The sequence below is a fragment of the Myotis myotis genome, unplaced genomic scaffold (genome assembly GCF_014108235.1).
Source record: "Myotis myotis isolate mMyoMyo1 unplaced genomic scaffold, mMyoMyo1.p scaffold_m19_p_5, whole genome shotgun sequence".
Lineage (NCBI taxonomy): Eukaryota > Metazoa > Chordata > Mammalia > Chiroptera > Vespertilionidae > Myotis > Myotis myotis.
Window position 1 is genome coordinate 88,527,240 of NW_023416357.1, and position 17,489 is coordinate 88,544,728.

General features: G+C 41.2%; 1 protein-coding gene across 6 annotated transcripts in view; it reads right to left on the reverse strand.

The window, feature by feature from the left end:
• Positions 1–901: 901 nt before the first annotated feature.
• The window catches only part of NIPSNAP2 (nipsnap homolog 2), a 30,994-nt gene continuing 14,406 nt past the window's right edge, over positions 902–17,489 (reverse strand). For 3 of the 6 annotated variants that reach the window (XM_036308490.1, XM_036308486.1, XM_036308488.1), the window contains 5 exons: positions 16,926–17,066; positions 15,689–15,720; positions 9,156–9,250; positions 6,502–6,585; positions 902–1,082 (listed from right to left, as the gene is read on the reverse strand). In XM_036308490.1, the coding sequence (XP_036164383.1) occupies positions 949–1,082; positions 6,502–6,585; positions 9,156–9,250; positions 15,689–15,720; positions 16,926–17,066 (486 nt within the window). In that variant the 3' untranslated portion in view covers positions 902–948. Of the gene's footprint in view, positions 1,083–4,325; positions 5,484–6,501; positions 6,586–9,155; positions 9,251–15,688; positions 15,721–16,925; positions 17,067–17,489 lie in introns of those variants that run through there. The other 3 variants (XM_036308485.1, XM_036308491.1, XM_036308487.1) reach the window with 3 other exon arrangements.

Genomic DNA, 17,489 nt, shown 5'->3' on the forward strand with positions numbered 1-17,489 from the left:
GTTTCTCTCTCTCCCTCCCTCCCTCTCTCCCTCCCTACTTCCCTCCACTTTCTCTGAAGAGCAATGGAAAAAATATCCTCAGGTGAGGATAAAAAAGATGGATTTAGGAAGAGGCAGGCAATGGGTACTGTGATTAAATAGAAGAGGCCAGAAGGGTTTAATATTGGAAATTACTTGAAAAATGTATAATATAACCAAATAATCAAATTTGGCCAAGTAATCAGGTAATTATTTAGCCAAATAATCAAATCGGCTGAATCAGATTTCCTTCAACATCAGAATTTCTATGGGGAGACATGGGATAGGTCTGGCAACATTTAAACGAGATCACCAACAATGAGGCGCTTGTTCCCCAGTCGTTCCTCGTTGTGAAAGCTCCCTGGCAGCTCTCCGAGAAGCCGTTTGGTGGCATTTGGACTCGAGGCAGTGCTGTGCTCTGGGCAGGACCGGGCAGGCCGGGTCTGTGAAGGGCGCTGCCAGCTGCCTCGGCTTTGCCAACACCCAGTGTGCATGAGCTGGAGCAAGTCCTCACTGGTGTGGGCAGAGGCCTGCGAAGCTGTGGCCCCGGGAGCCTGCCACCCGTAGGCCTGAACTGAAGGTGCACATTGATTGAATTTGGCTCCGAAGAGTCTGATCTGCTGAGAAAGCGTGATACCCACATGAAGCCTTTTATAGCAGCGACACAACCCCTCCTCTGGCCCACAGGCTCCCCAGCTCCCAGCCAGTGGCACAAAGCAGCTCTCACAATTCCTTCTTTGTTGTGTCCGAGGGGTGAGTTTGAAATGAGGCAACAACTGCGCTCACCTCTTTCATGCTTTTTTTGTTGTTAAGATCTCTTTCTTTATTCATTAAATTAATTGTGAAGAGTTTTATACCATGCACAAACCTACTAACCATTAAGCAGTTTTTAAAAAAAATTCTTTATTGTAGGTATCATGCTTTTCTGACTCATGGGAATCCGCGACAGAATGGCTCTCCCGGGAGTGATGTATGTGGCTCCACTGGGACGGGACTCAACGAGGCGGCGGTATTACGTGTCTTCCTATCCTGCGACACGTCTGTCTTGCTGATTATCAACACTGCTTATGTAAACAAAACAGGGAGGAGTGGGAGTCATAACATGAAGAACTGGAATGTGTCATGGCATTAAGTTGAAACAAGTCCCTCAAAACTTTTATTTGCTTAGAAAACCAAGGCAGCCCTGTGGCCTTCATCCCCTTCCTCGCCCCCATCTCCTTAGGTGAGACTCCTGCTGTGAGCCTTCTTTCTCTTGTACTTGGAGACAAGTGCTTCTGCTTGTCACCTAGGGAGGCCCACCTGGCTGCCACTCCCAAAAGCAGGGGGCAGGATGCTAGATCTGGGGCCGGGCTGCAGGGATTCTGGTGGTCAGCCTCAGGAAGGGATGGCGCACACACCATGGCTTTTGTCTCAGGACCCTTATGATCAGGTTAGAAAACGTGGGGCGTTATCTGACCACCAGTCACACCGTTTATTTCACATTTTCCAAGGTGTTTTTGTTTTCTCGCAACTGTCATGACCCTGAGGCCAGCAGTATAGAAATCACGGTCCTCTTTTTAACAGGTGGGAAACGAGCTCACAACCGTTAATGGTCACATTCAGAGCTGGAACCCAGGCCATGATTCCACAGCATTCCTTATCTGCTTCACTAGAGTCAAGCCAGGAGCTTATTAAATTAACATTGTGATCACAGGTGTCAATATTAATCCAGCAGAGATGAAATCTGACCTCCTAGAATAGCCGTGGGCAAACTACGGCCTGCAGGCCTGATCTGGCCCGTAGGCCTGATCTGGCCCGTTTGAAATGAATAAAACTAAAAAAAAAAAAGACCGTACTCTTTTATGTAATGATGTTTACTTTGAATTTATATTAGTTCACACAAACACTCCATCCATGCTTTTATTCCGGCCCTCCAGTCTAGTTTAAGAACCCATTGTGGCCCTCGAGTCAAAAAGTTTGCCCACCCCTGTCCTAGAATGTGAAGTATGGTACCTATTTGCTTTGTTTAACAATGGACAGATTATTTTGATTTTCTGAATTGTATAAATCATCCCATTCGATTGAAGGCCTTATTGATTGAATGACTCTCCCATTGATTGTGATCTTACTGGTTATCGAAGCACATTCTTCTGTACCTGGGAAACAGGACAGCACCACAATTACCCTAAAATTGTTTTAGTGGCCACAGGTGGTGCGTTTCAGCTGACTCAGTGGTCCTGAGACCAGGACAGCACAATTACTCTAAATTGTCCTGACAACTCAGTGGTCAGGAGACCCGAGGGCTCTAGATAACGTGTTTCTATCAACTCAGTGATCCGGAGACCCAAAACTGTAATTGAGATAGCATGCCTAAGTTTAACCCAGGTTACCCAAGGGCTCTAGATAATGTATTTCTGTCAATTCAGTGACCCCGAGACCCGAAACAGTAATTAACATGCTTAATTCTGCTTCTGTAATCTGCTTTTTTGTGAGCCAGGTGCCTCATTCCAAACCCTGGGATGTAATCAATACCTTTGTGATTTTTGCCTATATAAGTCTGGTTTTGCCACCATCTTATTGCTATGAGATTTGGGAATGGCCCCTCATAGTCCCGGATTGCAATAAATGTGACTCTTTAATTCGACTTCTTGAGGCGTCCTTATGTGATTCGCGGGGTACGTTACAACAAATGGAAGGCCTGTTTTGCAAAAAATTCGTTTCATTTTTTAAAAATATGTATTTTTATTGAGTTCAGAGAGAAAAGGAAAGAGAGAAACATCAATGCTGTGAGAGAATTGTTGATTGGCTGCCTCTTGCATGCCCCACACTGGAGCCTGCAACCCAGGCATGTGCCCTGCCTGATTGAACTGTGACCTGCAGGTTCATAGGTCAAGGCTCAACCACTGAGCCATGCTGGCCGGGCTCAAGTTTCATTTTTAATGGTCACTGAACTCTGGGAAAAGTTTTAGTACTAGGTAGAAGATTGTTCAGTACTTTGCTGCTCAGTTTCTAATTCTGAACATAATTCTATCCATGTTTATTGCCTTCCTTTTGAATTTTTACTGAGCTTTAGGCATATTAATTTCTAAGGAACTTGCATCAAAAATAGTGTGACTAAAGCCCTGGCCGGTGCGGCTCATTGGTTGGGCACTGCCCCGTGCACTGAAAGGTTGCCTGTTCCATTCCCAGTGAGGACACAAGCCCAGGTTGCAGGTTTGATCCTGGGATTGGGGGTGTGCAAGAGGCAGCTGATCAATGTTATGCTCTCACATCAATGTTTCTCTCTCCCTTCCTCTTCTAAAATTCAGTGAACTATTCTTTAAAAAAATGTGTATGAATAAAGTCCCTGCCCTGCTTTCTGAGAGTCCCAGTTGTTTTGTAATTAGAGCTGACAGTCTCCATACTTTCTATTCCTTCCTTCCTTTTCTCTCTCTCTCCTTTTATTTCCTCTCATTCCTTCTATTGATTCATCAAACATATTATTGAACATCTATGTCTCAGCCAGAAATCAAAAGTATAAATTTAAGAAAAAAAGTTTAATGTAGAACTGAAAAAGGATTTTTCATAGGCAGTTGTGAGAATAAGAGAGAAGAAGCAGGTTCAGCCAAGTGTGGGTCCACGAGGCCTTTTAAAGGCAGTAGGGTGATCTCACATGAATGACCATTAAAAATGAGTTGGCTTATGTAAGTAATATTCGCCAGACTTACACTAAATGAATGGGAAATGAGATCAGAAGTTTTTAATATGGCCCGAAAATTAATAGTGGTACAAAAGAATACAATTTATTCTATTCAGGGGTTTAATAAAAGGATTTCACAAAGTGGGTAGGAAATGCTAAAATAAAGTTGATACTTTGAAAAATTAGCTTCACCAGCAAACTGCTTTTCAACAGTTTTTCTACCTCTTCAATTGCCTGTGATCACTTTCTTTCACACCCTTAGCAACATTAGCACTTGATGATGGCCTCTTTATGCTTTAAATTGTGCTAATCATCCATTTAGCCAGCAACAAGAGCAAAAACACCCACAAAAATATTCACATCACAATTTCTTGAGATTTTAACAAAGGGAGGTTTAGCAGTAAACGGAGAGATGCTTTTTGTTATGATGATGTACCCGTAGGAAAGGTCTGTTTAACAAGCAAGACATTTTCTCTGTGATCAACTTGGTCGAGAATCAAGTTCGAAATGGGAGGTGTCTGAGAACCGAGGTTTGGCTGTATTTTACTCTGTAGACTCACATTCGTCCACTGAACTGGGACAAGCTATTTTTCAAGAGCGACAGAGTCATTTTCAGCACAAGTTCATAAAAAAGATCGCAAGCATGTCATATGTGAAAAGTCAGAGAATTTTATTGACTTTTATATGTTCTTGGAGAAAATCATTCACATGTAAAAGTTTGAAATTTGATATGAGATTTATTCACACTTTATTTTACACATAAATTACTTAATTTGGGGATCAGACAATTTTTCATTTCAAGAGGACTTTTACATGATTACAGTCACAAAACTGGCACACTATATTAAAAAACGAAATCAGAAATCAAACAGAGCTAGACAAGTATGCAGCTTTATGCCAACTGAAATCTCAGCACACACCACTCCTCATGCATGATTGTGGAAGTATCTGCTGTGACCTTACTAGAATATGAATGGACAATGTCTGAGGTCATGAATGATTGTTTATAAAATAAAACCTTTCTCAAGTGCTTCTCATTTTGTTATAGAAAAATATTACAAATAAAAATTAGTACTATTCAAGGTGTCCATTTCAAAATCACATGATATACAGGTTCAAGCCATTTCCCCTCTCATATAGAGACATCACCTCACGCTGTGCAAGGACTGAATCAGCCTCAATGTACCCTGGCAGCGTGATCATCTTAGTGACGACATTCACTATGCCGACTGATTGAAAATGGGAGTGAACGAAAACAGTCAGATTGGGTTTACTCATAATTTGTTCCTAGTCTGAGACTCAAAAAAACTGCCAGAGAAACATGACAAAATTTGTATTTCTTCCTGATACAAGAAATTTGTCTAAAAATCTGTAACTATAAGACAGATTTGCTTTTTAAAAGAAATGATTAATATTTTTTTCATGGTTAGATTCTTATTTAGAGAGGATTCAAATTTTTAATTTGGGCCCTCTTTTCCCGGAGGGTGGGAAAGATGGTTCAGTATTACCAGGTTTATTCAACAAACACAGGGGTGTTTCAAAGAGGACTACAGAGCACTGTTACAATCAAACTGTAAGTTTCCTTTTCTTAGACTTACATAAATTTTAAAGAAAAGGGATCTCTCATAAGCTATATACAGCAGTTTACACTTCAGTGTTTTTCACTTGATATACAGTTAAAATTAATTTATGACAAATACTTGTCACATGAATTTATGTAGGCACATCTAAACTCTGCAGCTCTACTGGAGGGGAGAGGTCTTCTGTGGGATCATGATTCTGGATTCCATTTCCTGAATAAGTGGAACTGAACACAGGGTCAAGGTTACTGTCTTGTTCTTTTCTGAACAGATAACGGTCAATATACATCAACAAACAGGTTTCTGAGAATGTTCAGGGTTGTGCTGCTTAAAATCACAGAATAAAATATTGGAAAATACAAGATAATGACAGATCAGCTAGCATCCTATAAAATGTTATTAAAATTATAACAGATTCTGTCTAGAGATGTGTGTAATTTGTAGGAAATTAGGAAAATAGTGTTTTCTCAAAAGGTTCTTTGAACTAAAATAAATTTATATAAAAGCAAATAATGTTGCACCTAACTGTATTCCTACACTGTACTTATAAAACTCACTGCAGAGTAGAACACACCTCTGAAAATTGATGAAAGTGTAAGAATAAGCAGCAAAAGACACAATTATATGACTTATTTTCTAGAACAAATTACTCCTTGATTTTCTTGGCAGTACATGGGCATAAATGTACTTACATGCAACATGGCTGGTACTTATTACCTATATTGGTAGGCCGGGTTGTATTTAGCCCTATTTTTCTTATAAAGATCAAGCAGCGATGCTTTCATAGTACATATGTATGTGGTTATACGTGCATCATAGGTATACATGTAAATACAAACACACACACGAAAGTCTAAATATCAAGTTAAATTTCAAAATTACTTTTTAATTGCTGTATTAAATTGTAATGATTTTGTGAATGCACAAGTTTGTTGAGAAAGGAAAAGCTTAGAAAATTTTTTAAATAAATTTTCAGAGAATGTAGAAATGTGCAAAAAAAACTAATGATGTAAAATTTTCAACATACAAGGGTCTGAAAACTGTACCAGACAACTACATACGTTAAAGAATGAATATTCTTCTTTATTGAAAAAAAGTGATGTAACTATTAAAGAAAAATTTGACTCCCTTGCCACCCCAACCTTATAATTCACCATCTAGAACAATATACTATTTTAAAAAAGTACATATTAGCTTCGAGGTGAATGATAATAAAACAATAATGTGAGAAGAATAAAATAGTACCTGTATAATACACCAATTCTTCCCAGCCATGTTTATGCCATGCTGCGTTCCGTATATCTTCCCTTGTCTGAAGGTCCTTGTAAGCTGAAATAACCACACAGAAAAAACAAGACGTAAATCAAACAGAATGCCCGACATTCCACTAAGTATTGACCCAGCTGTTCATCCAGTTTTCACGGAGACTACTTTGGGAATTTAGGACCAACTTTAGGCAAAGTGAGGGTGAGTTTCAAAGACAGGTGACTGAGAATTCATCTCTGCATATCTCAATACTCTTCTGTATAAACTAGGAAGCGGGGAGTGAATATTTGGGACACTGACTGGGGATGAAGGAGGAGAAGGGCACTGCCTAAGAAGACACAGGTGTAGAGTCTGGCCTCTTTTGGACACTGAAATCCACGTTGTTCCTGGCCTCTGTCTGCGTGAGGCGGATCCTGGTGGACTTCTCACCCTGCTGTTGCTCCCTGAAGCCTCGCATCCTCCCCATGGGACAGAGTTAAAGGCACTGTCCTGTGTCCGCCACAGCCTGTCAGAGCTTTGCCACTCACACTCTAGTGCCTGCCTGTGTCCTGACTCCTTCACCTGGGCGTCCCCATTCAGACATGCTGTGGGCATGGAAGTGAATGGTGTGTGCACATGGCGTGACCTCCGTTTGGGAGTCAAAGCACATGGTGACCCTGACCTATCAAGTACATCCCTGTGCGGCTCATGTATGGAGTATGTCTAGGACAGCCGTGGGCAAACTACGGCCCGCGGGCCGGATTTGGCCCGTTTGAAATGAATAAAACTAAAAAAAAAAAGACCGTACCCTTTTATGTAATGATGTTTACTTTGAATTTATATTAGTTCACACAAACACTCCATCCATGCTTTTGTTCCGGCCCTCCGGTCCAGTTTAAGAACCCATTGTGGCCCTCGAGTCAAAAAGTTTGCCCACCCCTGATCTAGGAGGATGTGCAGGAGCCACTCCCGGAGGCCTCTCCAAGCTCAGAGGACGAGAGTGAAGAGGCCTGGCTTTTCAGTTTATATCCTCTGGACAGACCATACACTATTTAAAACATAAAAACGACTCCACCCCTACCTCAAATCAATGAAGGTTAGATTTATATAATCTTAAAAGGCAGGAACACAACACATTTCTTAAAGTTCTGTCTCGAAACCTGCTACATTTGAAAACGCTTACACTGATGAGGTCAAATCTCAGCTAGCGAAAAGCCCCAGGACACGGCTGTCCCCGAGGTTCCGTGGAGATGCGGGTTATCTGTGGCATCTGTCACTGGGTGCGGGGTTTTCAGTCTCCTAACTGCCCGGGACGCCCCGCGTGTACAGCTGAGATGAGCACCTGGTCGAAGCCGTGATTGGTTGGGGGAGGGTGGGGGTCTCCTCTCCAGACCCTGGTTTGCAGGGTGCTCCAGGAACACAATGTAAAAACTACTTTTCTACCTCAGCTTAACCACCAGTCTTAGGCCCCTGGTACATATTCTACCATTCAGCCAGTCTGCACTTGTAGTTTTCTGAGCCCTTTTTCTAATTTCTCATGTCTCCATCACTGTTCTAGTCTTTCCTTCCCACGGTTACCTGCCAATCCCATCTAGATCCTAAGTTTAGCTACTATGCCATCTTTTATCAATTTTCGCCCTGTGTTATGATCACACACTCACTGCCTCGGGACATGTCATTCATGTTTGCTTTACCCCTCATTAACTAGGTCGCCGTACCTCTGTCACCCAGACAAGCCAACACAGCAGGCAGACGGGGTGTGGCACCTGGTGGGACCAAATAGGTCAAACTCACCCTTAGTTCATTGATATGGTCTGGAAATAAGTTAGGCTTTTCATTTCTTTAAACTTTAATAACCATTTACAAATGTGCCCAAAATGTTCCTGTTCCAGCAGGGAGATAGACACAGATAGCCACAGCTGTGACTACTGGGGCTCAGGAGAGTGACATGCACTTCGGGGGAGGGGGAACACTGAGTCAGGCTTGAAAGATACCAAAGAAGGAAGAGGCCAGTGAGAACAAGACCCCGGCGGGCAATGAGTTCACGTGCAGGGAGCTGTCTCTGTGGCAGCAATGGAGAGGGTGCAGGGTCCAGAAAGGATGGTAGGGACCATGCCGTGAAGCACTCAGTAGCCTTACCATCTTTTTTTTTTTTTTTAAATATATTTTATTGATTTTTTACAGAGAGGAAGGGAGAGGGATAGAGAGTCAGAAACACTGATGAGAGAGAAACATCGACCAGCCGCCTCCCACACACCTCCCACTGGGGATGTGCCCGCAACCAAGGTACATGCCCTTGACCGGAATCGAACCTGGGACCCTTCAGTCCCCAGGCTGACGCTCTATCCACTGAGCCAAACCAGCCCGGCAGTAGCTTTACCATCTTGCTTCTGCCATGGTTGCTGACTTCACCTCTCTGATTCCTTTCACCATTATCCCCTCCTGGATGATCAGTTTACCAGAAGTCTATGGACACTTTTGCTGTTGACCTCTCATTCCAGACAGCCCAGAACTTAGCTTCCATTGTGACATTTGCATTTGCTACAGTTTCAGATGACTGACTTGAGATACCCTTTACTGCCTAGTACATTTTATTTAGTAATAAACTGTGAAGTCCCAGTAACACAAAAATGAAGGAATAAAACAATAAATACCCCAAAGATGATGCACCATGTATAACTGTCCAATCTGAGAGAAGAATCCTCCAACAGCTTCATCACCGTCCTGTCTGAAGCGAATCGCACGAGCCCTACAAGGAAAAAAAAACAAGGTTCAGACATTGAATTAGGATGGTCACAAGAATCAGTAAATTTCCTCCATACTCGGAACAAATTTTTCAGAATAAGACTAATTTTTAAAAAAAATTATCAGATGCAATCGAAAGTTATTTTAATATATGTAACATGTCGCCGAAACCGGTTTGGCTCAGTGGATAGAGCGTCGGCCTGCGGACTGAAAGGTCCCAGGTTCGATTCCGGTCAAGGGCATGTACCTGCGTTGCGGGCATATCCCCAGTAGGAGATGTGCAGGAGGCAGCTGATCGATGTTTCTCTCTCATCGATGTTTCTAACTCTCTCTCTCTCTCCCTTCCTCTCTGTAAAAAATCAATAAAATATATTTTTAATAAAAAAAAATATATATATATGTAACATGTAAACGTACCTTTCTATAGCTATACTAGCCATTTTTGTGGGTAAACATTAATGACTATTAAAATAAAAACATGAGGGTATGTGGTTGCACTGCTGATTCTTTTTTTAAAAAAATATGTTATTGATTTTTTACAGAGAGGAAGGGAGAGGGATAGAGAGTTAGAAACATCGATGAGAGAAACATTGATCAGCTGCCTCCTGCACACCCCCTACTGGGGATGTGTCTGCAACCAAGGTACATGCCCTTGACCGGAATCGAACCTGGGACCCTTCAGTCCCCAGGCCGACGCTCTATCCACTGAGCCAAACCGATTAGGGCATGCTGATTCTTCACATAAAGTCAAGAAAGGTGGCAGAGGATAGGACCAGTGAACTTAAGAATGGCTTCTTGTAAACTCGCTGAAAGTGAGGGAAACCTGGGTATGAAGACACCCGAGATGCCACAGGGAGAACGGGTTGAGATGAAGGAAGCATGCCTTCACAGCAGTGGGAGACAGTGACTCGGAGAATCACGGGAGCTCTCTGAACTATAAAGGCGATTTGCAACCTCTCAGGAAGCACACAGGACCATGAGGGTGGGACTTCTTGGCCACACAGTGTCAGGATCAAAACTGAATCTTCTGCTGGGTATTTCTTCTTACCAGAGCAAACCATTAGGAAAATGAGTATCAAATGGCATTCACTGTGTATTACGTGTGGAGGAAAGTATGGACATACGTTGTCTCTATTCGTATAACATGAAATTGTGATTAAATTGGTTGACAATTGGCATCTGTCTTTAACTTTCCTTAAGACTTCCTATTGCAAAAGGTATCAGCTCTTCAAACACCTTCTTTCATATCTGCTCCAGGTACTTTATTTTTATATTTAGTGATGCATTTGAAATCCTAAAAATATTTTGAAATGTATATATTTTCCCAAAAGCAGTTTTCTAGAATCAAAGCTGAAAAAATTTATATCAACACTACCTAGGCTTTCCATCGTGGTCCCAGAGTTGGCAGGACTTGGGAAGATGGGTTTATTCTAACTCACTGTGAAGAGCTGGAGGCATATGAGCAAGCATGCCAATCTACTAATACGTACAGTGAGACATAACCCTCTAGGGATGATTTTCAGTTGAATTGATTCGTGAATTCCATTCCTGGAGGCAAACTTCACAGCAACTGAATTAGAACATCACCAAAGGGTCAGGGGGTAGGGGTTAGAGCAGGGGTGGGCAAACTTTTTGACTCGAGGGCCACAATGGGTTCTTAAACTGGACCGGAGGGCCGGAACAAAAGCATGGATGGAGTGTTTGTGTGAACTAATATAAATTCAAAGTAAACATCATTACATAAAAGGGTACGGTCTTTTTTTTTTTTTTAGTTTTATTCATTTCAAACGGGCCGAATCCGGACCGTGGGCCGTAGTTTGCCCACGGCTGGGTTAGAGCAAGGGCAACCTGTGGTGGAAGGGAGGAAGCCAGGCTCCTTAAGATCAGGTCGAAATCCTCCGCTCTCATTCACGTGCCCCACGCTTTCAGGTTCTTTTCTGGTGAAGGCGGGATCTCTTGCTATTGCCCCCATGGGTTACCCCCAAATGATATTAAATTCTTTAACTTTTGCATTTAGAATTAATTGATCAATGTCTTCACAAAAATTACAAATCTGATTGGTAAATTATTGAGATTAAGCAAATCACATTAACGTGCATTCTAACTCAGAAGGAAAAAATACTCCTACATTGCCAGTGATAAATATTCAGGATTATTCATTTCATTCTGAATTTTTCCAGCTCAGTTACAGTGGGCAAAGAAGACATACTTGCCTTAGCCTGGTCATAATCAGAAGCATGTAGTGAAGAGGAGATCACCATCTTAAAATAGTTACCTATGTGCCAAAATATAAATTGAACGCTGAACTGATTTTATAAGTAGTTTTCAAAATAACTGAAGAATAATCTCAGTTCTTCCTCATGGATTCCATGGTGGGCAAGTTTTAATTAGTAACAGACAAAAAAACAAAAACAAAAACAAAAACCAACAACCCCAGAACAATCCGACTCTATGGACAACTAAATTATTATATATACAAGCTCCTCTCCCCCCTCAAAAAAACCCTTAATAAAACGGTGCCTGTAATAGTATATGAGGGAAAGTGAGTTGCCACCCCAAAATACTTTTGAGACATTACTTTAAACTGGTTATTTTTAGGAAATGAAAGACTTCCCCTAACTGCCTAAGAGAATTTAGATAGAGGACATGCTACAGGAAGAGAGCTATTAGCAAAGATAACTACAGTGTAAGACGGACCAGGTGCCATAGACGGGGAGCAAGGCCTGTTTGGTCAAAGTCCTCTCTGTGTCTCACTGTTAAAGATGGCCCAGCAAACATTTTTTTTTTTTTTTTTTGCAAATGTTTGCTTTTTCATCTCCATGTGAATTGCCTTGCTGCCTTTGAAGTCCCAAACCACAACACTCCCTTCTCCTTGGCTCAAGATGGCACAGAAGCCTTAACTGCCAGGTATGTCCTAGGATCTCATATTCTTATGGAACATACATAATAAATTTGGTCATTTTCTCCTATCAATCTGTCTTATGCTAATTTGATTATTAGTCCAGCCAGGATTTAAAAGGGTGGGAGGAAAATGTTTTTTTCCTCCCCCATATGTACAATCAAATATATATTTCTTAGTTTTCAAAATAAGGGAATTTCTAACTTTGCATTCTTTAACCTTTGATGACCTAAAAAGAAAAGACTCATTAGAAATAAAGATCATAGAACCACTTTTTGGAGCTAGAACAGTTCTTAAAAATTATCTAGTCCAATGCAAGAAGAAGAGCATTTATGTTGAAAATAAATAAAAGTCACAAGTTCTCCTTTAAGGATAAAGATGAACCAAGGGTCAATAGCCCACCAATGGCCAATAATCTACTCTTGCATACCTCTTAATTATTGAGGCTTAATACTATTATACTAGAGGCCCAGTGCACGAATTCGTGCACTGGTGGGGTCCCTTGGCCTGGCCTGCAACCTCTTGCAATCCAGGACCTCTCAGGGGATGTCAGACTGCTGGTTTTGGCTTGGTCCCCGGAGCCGAGGCCAAGGGACTCCATTGGTGCACGAATCCATGCACCGGGCCTCTAACATGCATATAAGATCTTCGGTTAATCTCTTCCTGCCCTCCCTCCTACCTCCTTCCCTCTGAGATTCATCAGTCTGTTCCATGTTTCCATGCCTGTGCTTTGAGTGTCTGCCCCCTGGTGGTCAGTGCATGTCATAGCTACTGGTCGAACGGTTGCTTAGGCCAGGGGTCCTCAAACTTTTTAAACAGGGGGCCAGTTCACTGTCCCTCAGATCGTTGGAGGGCCGGACTATAGTTTTAAAAAAAACTATGAACAAATTCCTATGCACACTGCACTTATCTTATTTTGAAGTAAAAAACCAAAATGGGAACAAATACAATATTTGTATTTGCATGTGGCCCGTGGGCCGTAGTTTGAGGACCCCTGGCTTAGGCTTTAGATATTTGGCTTGTCTTTTCTCTTATTACAATAGTCAGGATTTCCAAATACAACATACAATTACTAGAGGCCCGATGCGCAAAATTCGTGCAAGGGCCTCGGCCCTCGCAGCCCCAGCTTTGTCTGGAAGGTTGTTTGGCTGTCCGGTCTAATTAGCATATTATGCTTTTATTATACAACTAGAGGCCTGATGCACGAAATTCGTCCAAGAGTAGGCCTTCCTTCCCCCAGCTGCCAGCACCAGCTTCCCTCTGACACTTGGGACCCGGACTTCGCTCCAGCAGCTGGCAGGCACCTGGGCTTTGTTCCGGCCGCCAGCGGGCACTCAGGACCCAGGTTTCCCACTGGCCACCGGCAGGCACCCAGTATCCGGCCTTCCCTGCAGTCCCAGCTTCATCCAGAATGAGATCCAGTCTAATTAGCATATTACCCTTTTATTACTATAGATCATAATGGTGAAAGTATGGTAGTATTTTGTTTTAATGGTAATGAGCATGCTTCTTGTGTTTCACCATTAAATTTAAAGTAGCTGTTAAAATGGAGAGACAGTTTTATCATTTAAATCAGGGCCAGCAAACTACAGACCTTGAGCTAAATCCCACCCTATGCAGCTTGTTTTTATGGCCCAGGAATTAGGAATGGTGTTCACATTTTTAAGTGCTTGAAAAAAAAACACAAATAAAAAAATTTATTTCATGACACATGAAAGTAGGAAATTCAAATTTCAGCATCCATAAAGTTTGTTGGAACACAGTCACATTATTCACTTACACACTGCCCGAGGTTGCTTTCGCATTAGACAGCAGAGCTAAGTAGCAGTGACCAACATAGCAAGGTCCACAAAGCCTATCGTATTTACTATCTGGTCCTTTACAGACAAGTTTGTGCCAAACCCTGATTTAAATAAAATGTTCTTTATTCCTAATTTTAGTGCTTTTTTAAAATTAGGACTTAGCATCTCTAATAAAATGTGTCAAATTTTATCAAATGACTTCTGAATATGAATTAAGATGATTTAAAATTTTTCAATTATGAAATACTAGAGGACCGGTGCATGAAATTTGTGCACTGGAGGAGGGTGTGTGTGGGGGGTCTCTCAGCCCGGCCTGCACCCTCTCGCAGTCCGGGAGCCCTCGGGGGATGTCTGACTGATGGCTTAGCGCTGACACAGAGTCAGGAGAGGCTCCTGCCACCGCCACAGCGCTTGCCAGCTGTGAGCCTGGGTCCTGGCTAAGTGGTGCTCCCCCATGGGAGTGCACTGACCACCAGGGGGCAGCTCTTGCGTTGAGTGTCTGCCCCCGGTGGTCAGTGTGTGTCACAGTGACTGGTCATTTGCCATTTGGTCAATTTGCATATTAGGGTTTTATTAGATAGGATTTCAACCATTCTAGTCACCTAGATTTTTAAAACATGAACACTACGTTTTATTGTATTTGCTTCAGCTCTTTTTGCATTGTAGCTCTCTTTTAATCCTCTTCATCGTCAACCCTGTCTTCCTCCCCCATCAGTCACTACTCTTTGGAAGTAGTTCTTGCTCTTGAATATGAGTCTTGTTGTCCATGGTTTTATATTTCTACTTTATATGTATGTATCTATGAACAATAGTTATATCTTTTTATATAGCTCTTATTAAATATCTTGTTTATATAACTTTTTTGTTAAATCTTTTTAAAATTTACATAAAAGACATCATGTTGTACATATTTTTAACTCTCTCCTCAATGTGGTGTTTCCTAGATGGCTCTGCTAACAGGTACAGATCAGGTTTACTTTAACCACTGTATAGAATCCCACTGCATGAATATACTGTAATCTTTCCACTAAGGCACAGAGCTTGTCTACAATATGGCAACTGCAACAGACTTTCTTTTCTTATGTGACCACTAGTTTTTTGCCATCCATTCAACACTTACCACTCAGGATGTGCCACACCTTGCAAGCAGCTGTAGAACTGGAAACTGAAGGCGCTGCTGGGGTGTGATAAATGCTCTAACAACGGCATGGAAGCATGTGTTGGGGGTGCAGAGGCCAGAGCAGGTTTTGGGCACCTAATTGCAGCCTCATTGTATGTGTTACATTAATCAGTTTCCTCACTTTGAGTCAGCTTTGGATTCGTGTATAAATTCTCTTTAGTGAGGTATGTCATTGGTAGCTTTATCAAGGTATATTTTACATACCATAAAATTCACGTAAGTGTACAATCCATGTTTTTAAAGTAAATTTCAGGCTTGTGCAGCCATCACTACAATCCAATTGCGCAAAAAGATCCCTTGTGCGCCCCTCTCCAATCAAGACTGGCCATGTGTTGATAATTATTGAAGCTAAGTAATGGGTATGGAAAGAGGGGAATCCATGGATTATTCTCCCTAGTTTTGTGTATGTTTGAAAAATTTCATAATAAAAATGTCAAGTAACACAATAGTCTAGTATCAAATCACAGCATTATCCCCAGAATTTACCCCTAGACTTAACATGATGGCCTAATATAATCTATTACTAAGACTTACAAACTCACCATTTGGTAATATACTCACCAGTAATTGCCCCATTCAATCATAGTTCCTGGCTGAAAGAGATTTGAATTTTGGCTTATTAGTCCTCTTATGAAGAAATATAGAATAAAAGTGTAATAAAACAAATGAGAAAACTAACTTAAAAATTAATTTTTAATCATGTGAGATGTAACAAATTAAAAAATGCAACCAAATAGCCCTGACCGGTTTGGCTCAGCGGATAGAGCGTCGGCCTGCGGACTCAAGGGTCCCAGGTTCGATTCCGGTCAAGGGCATGTACTTTGGTTGCGGGCACATCCCCAGTGGGGAGTGTGCAGGAGGTAGCTGATCGATGTATCTCTCTCATCGATGTTTTTAACTCTCTATCCCTCTCCCTTCCTCTCTGTAAAAAATCAATAATAAAAAAAAAAGCAACAAAATATTATTATTCACTGTGTTCATACTTATCCTCTAGTGGAAATAAAACAGTCTATGGCTTCATATAAGAAGACAACATACTGGGTGGGGCAAAAGTAGGTTTACAGTTGTTTGTATGGGAAATAATACAGTAATTAACACATAACAACACAAGAATAAACTGTTTCACCTACAACTATAAACCTACCATAAGTCATTCAGTTGTGGTTGCTATCAAAACCATGCTTAGGCCCATCCTCCAGATGAACTTAATTATTAAACTGTTGGTGGGTATTCATTCAGACTTTACTGTGAAAGCTTTAAAAAAAATTCTATTTAAGTAAACTTAATAAGGACATCACGTTGAATTTCCAGTATAATGGTGAGTGTTGAACAATGGTGCTATCTGGGCTTTCTTGCTAGTAGTCATTTAGTGGACGAACATCTAGAAAGTCTTACAAAATATTATTTATTCCCTTTTAATCTTATAATCTTTAATAAATTAATGAATCAATTTATTCAATAGTCACACATTTATTAGTTGCTCTAGCTCAATTACATTAGATGCTAAATGATGTACCTAGTGCTGCATTTTAGGTCTTTCCTCTTAAAAATAGAAATGCTATATAATGTCAAATAATAAATATTATGTATAAGATTAGAAAAGACAAAAGAGCTTAGCAGAAGAGAAGGAATGAGAAACTACGAAGATTAAAAAAAGAAAAAAAAAGAAAAGAGGACTAGATAGGGGTGACAACGAGCCAAAATATAATGCCAAACAAATCACAGAATGTACACTCAACTTTTTTATCAGCATTAAGGGTACTCATGAGGAACAGTTAACTCATATTTCAGTACTTACTCGAAGCTGGTAAGACCTGAGTTCATATATATTAGGTCCTGGCCGTGGAACAGGCTCATTCCAGAAACTGAATTCTAATAGCAGCTGGTTCTTCCTGGAAAGAAGCATGTTGCTTCTTGCCTTCCGGAAATGCAAAAATTCCTTTGGGTGAAAAAATGTGCTCATGAAATCATCTAGTATTTATACATAAGCCCGCTTTAGTAACAGTTGCATTCCTCCTATAATAGAATACTATTACAAATAGGGTCCCAATGTCCTGAGACAGTCCCAGTTTACATGTTTTTTTATTTTTATTTTTTGGTTAATACTCACCCGAGAATATTTTTCCATTGATCTTTTAGAGAGAACGGACGAGAGAGGGAAAGACAGAGAGAAGCATCGATGTGAGAGGAACATATCCATTGGTTGCGTCTCCTGCACGCCCCTGACCAGGGCCCAGGCCAGAGAGGAGTCCGCAACCAAGGTACATGCCCTTGGCTGGAATCAAACCCAGAACCCTTTGGTCCGCAGGCCAACGCTCTATCCACTGAGCTAAACTGGCTAGGGCCCAGTTTACATCTTATC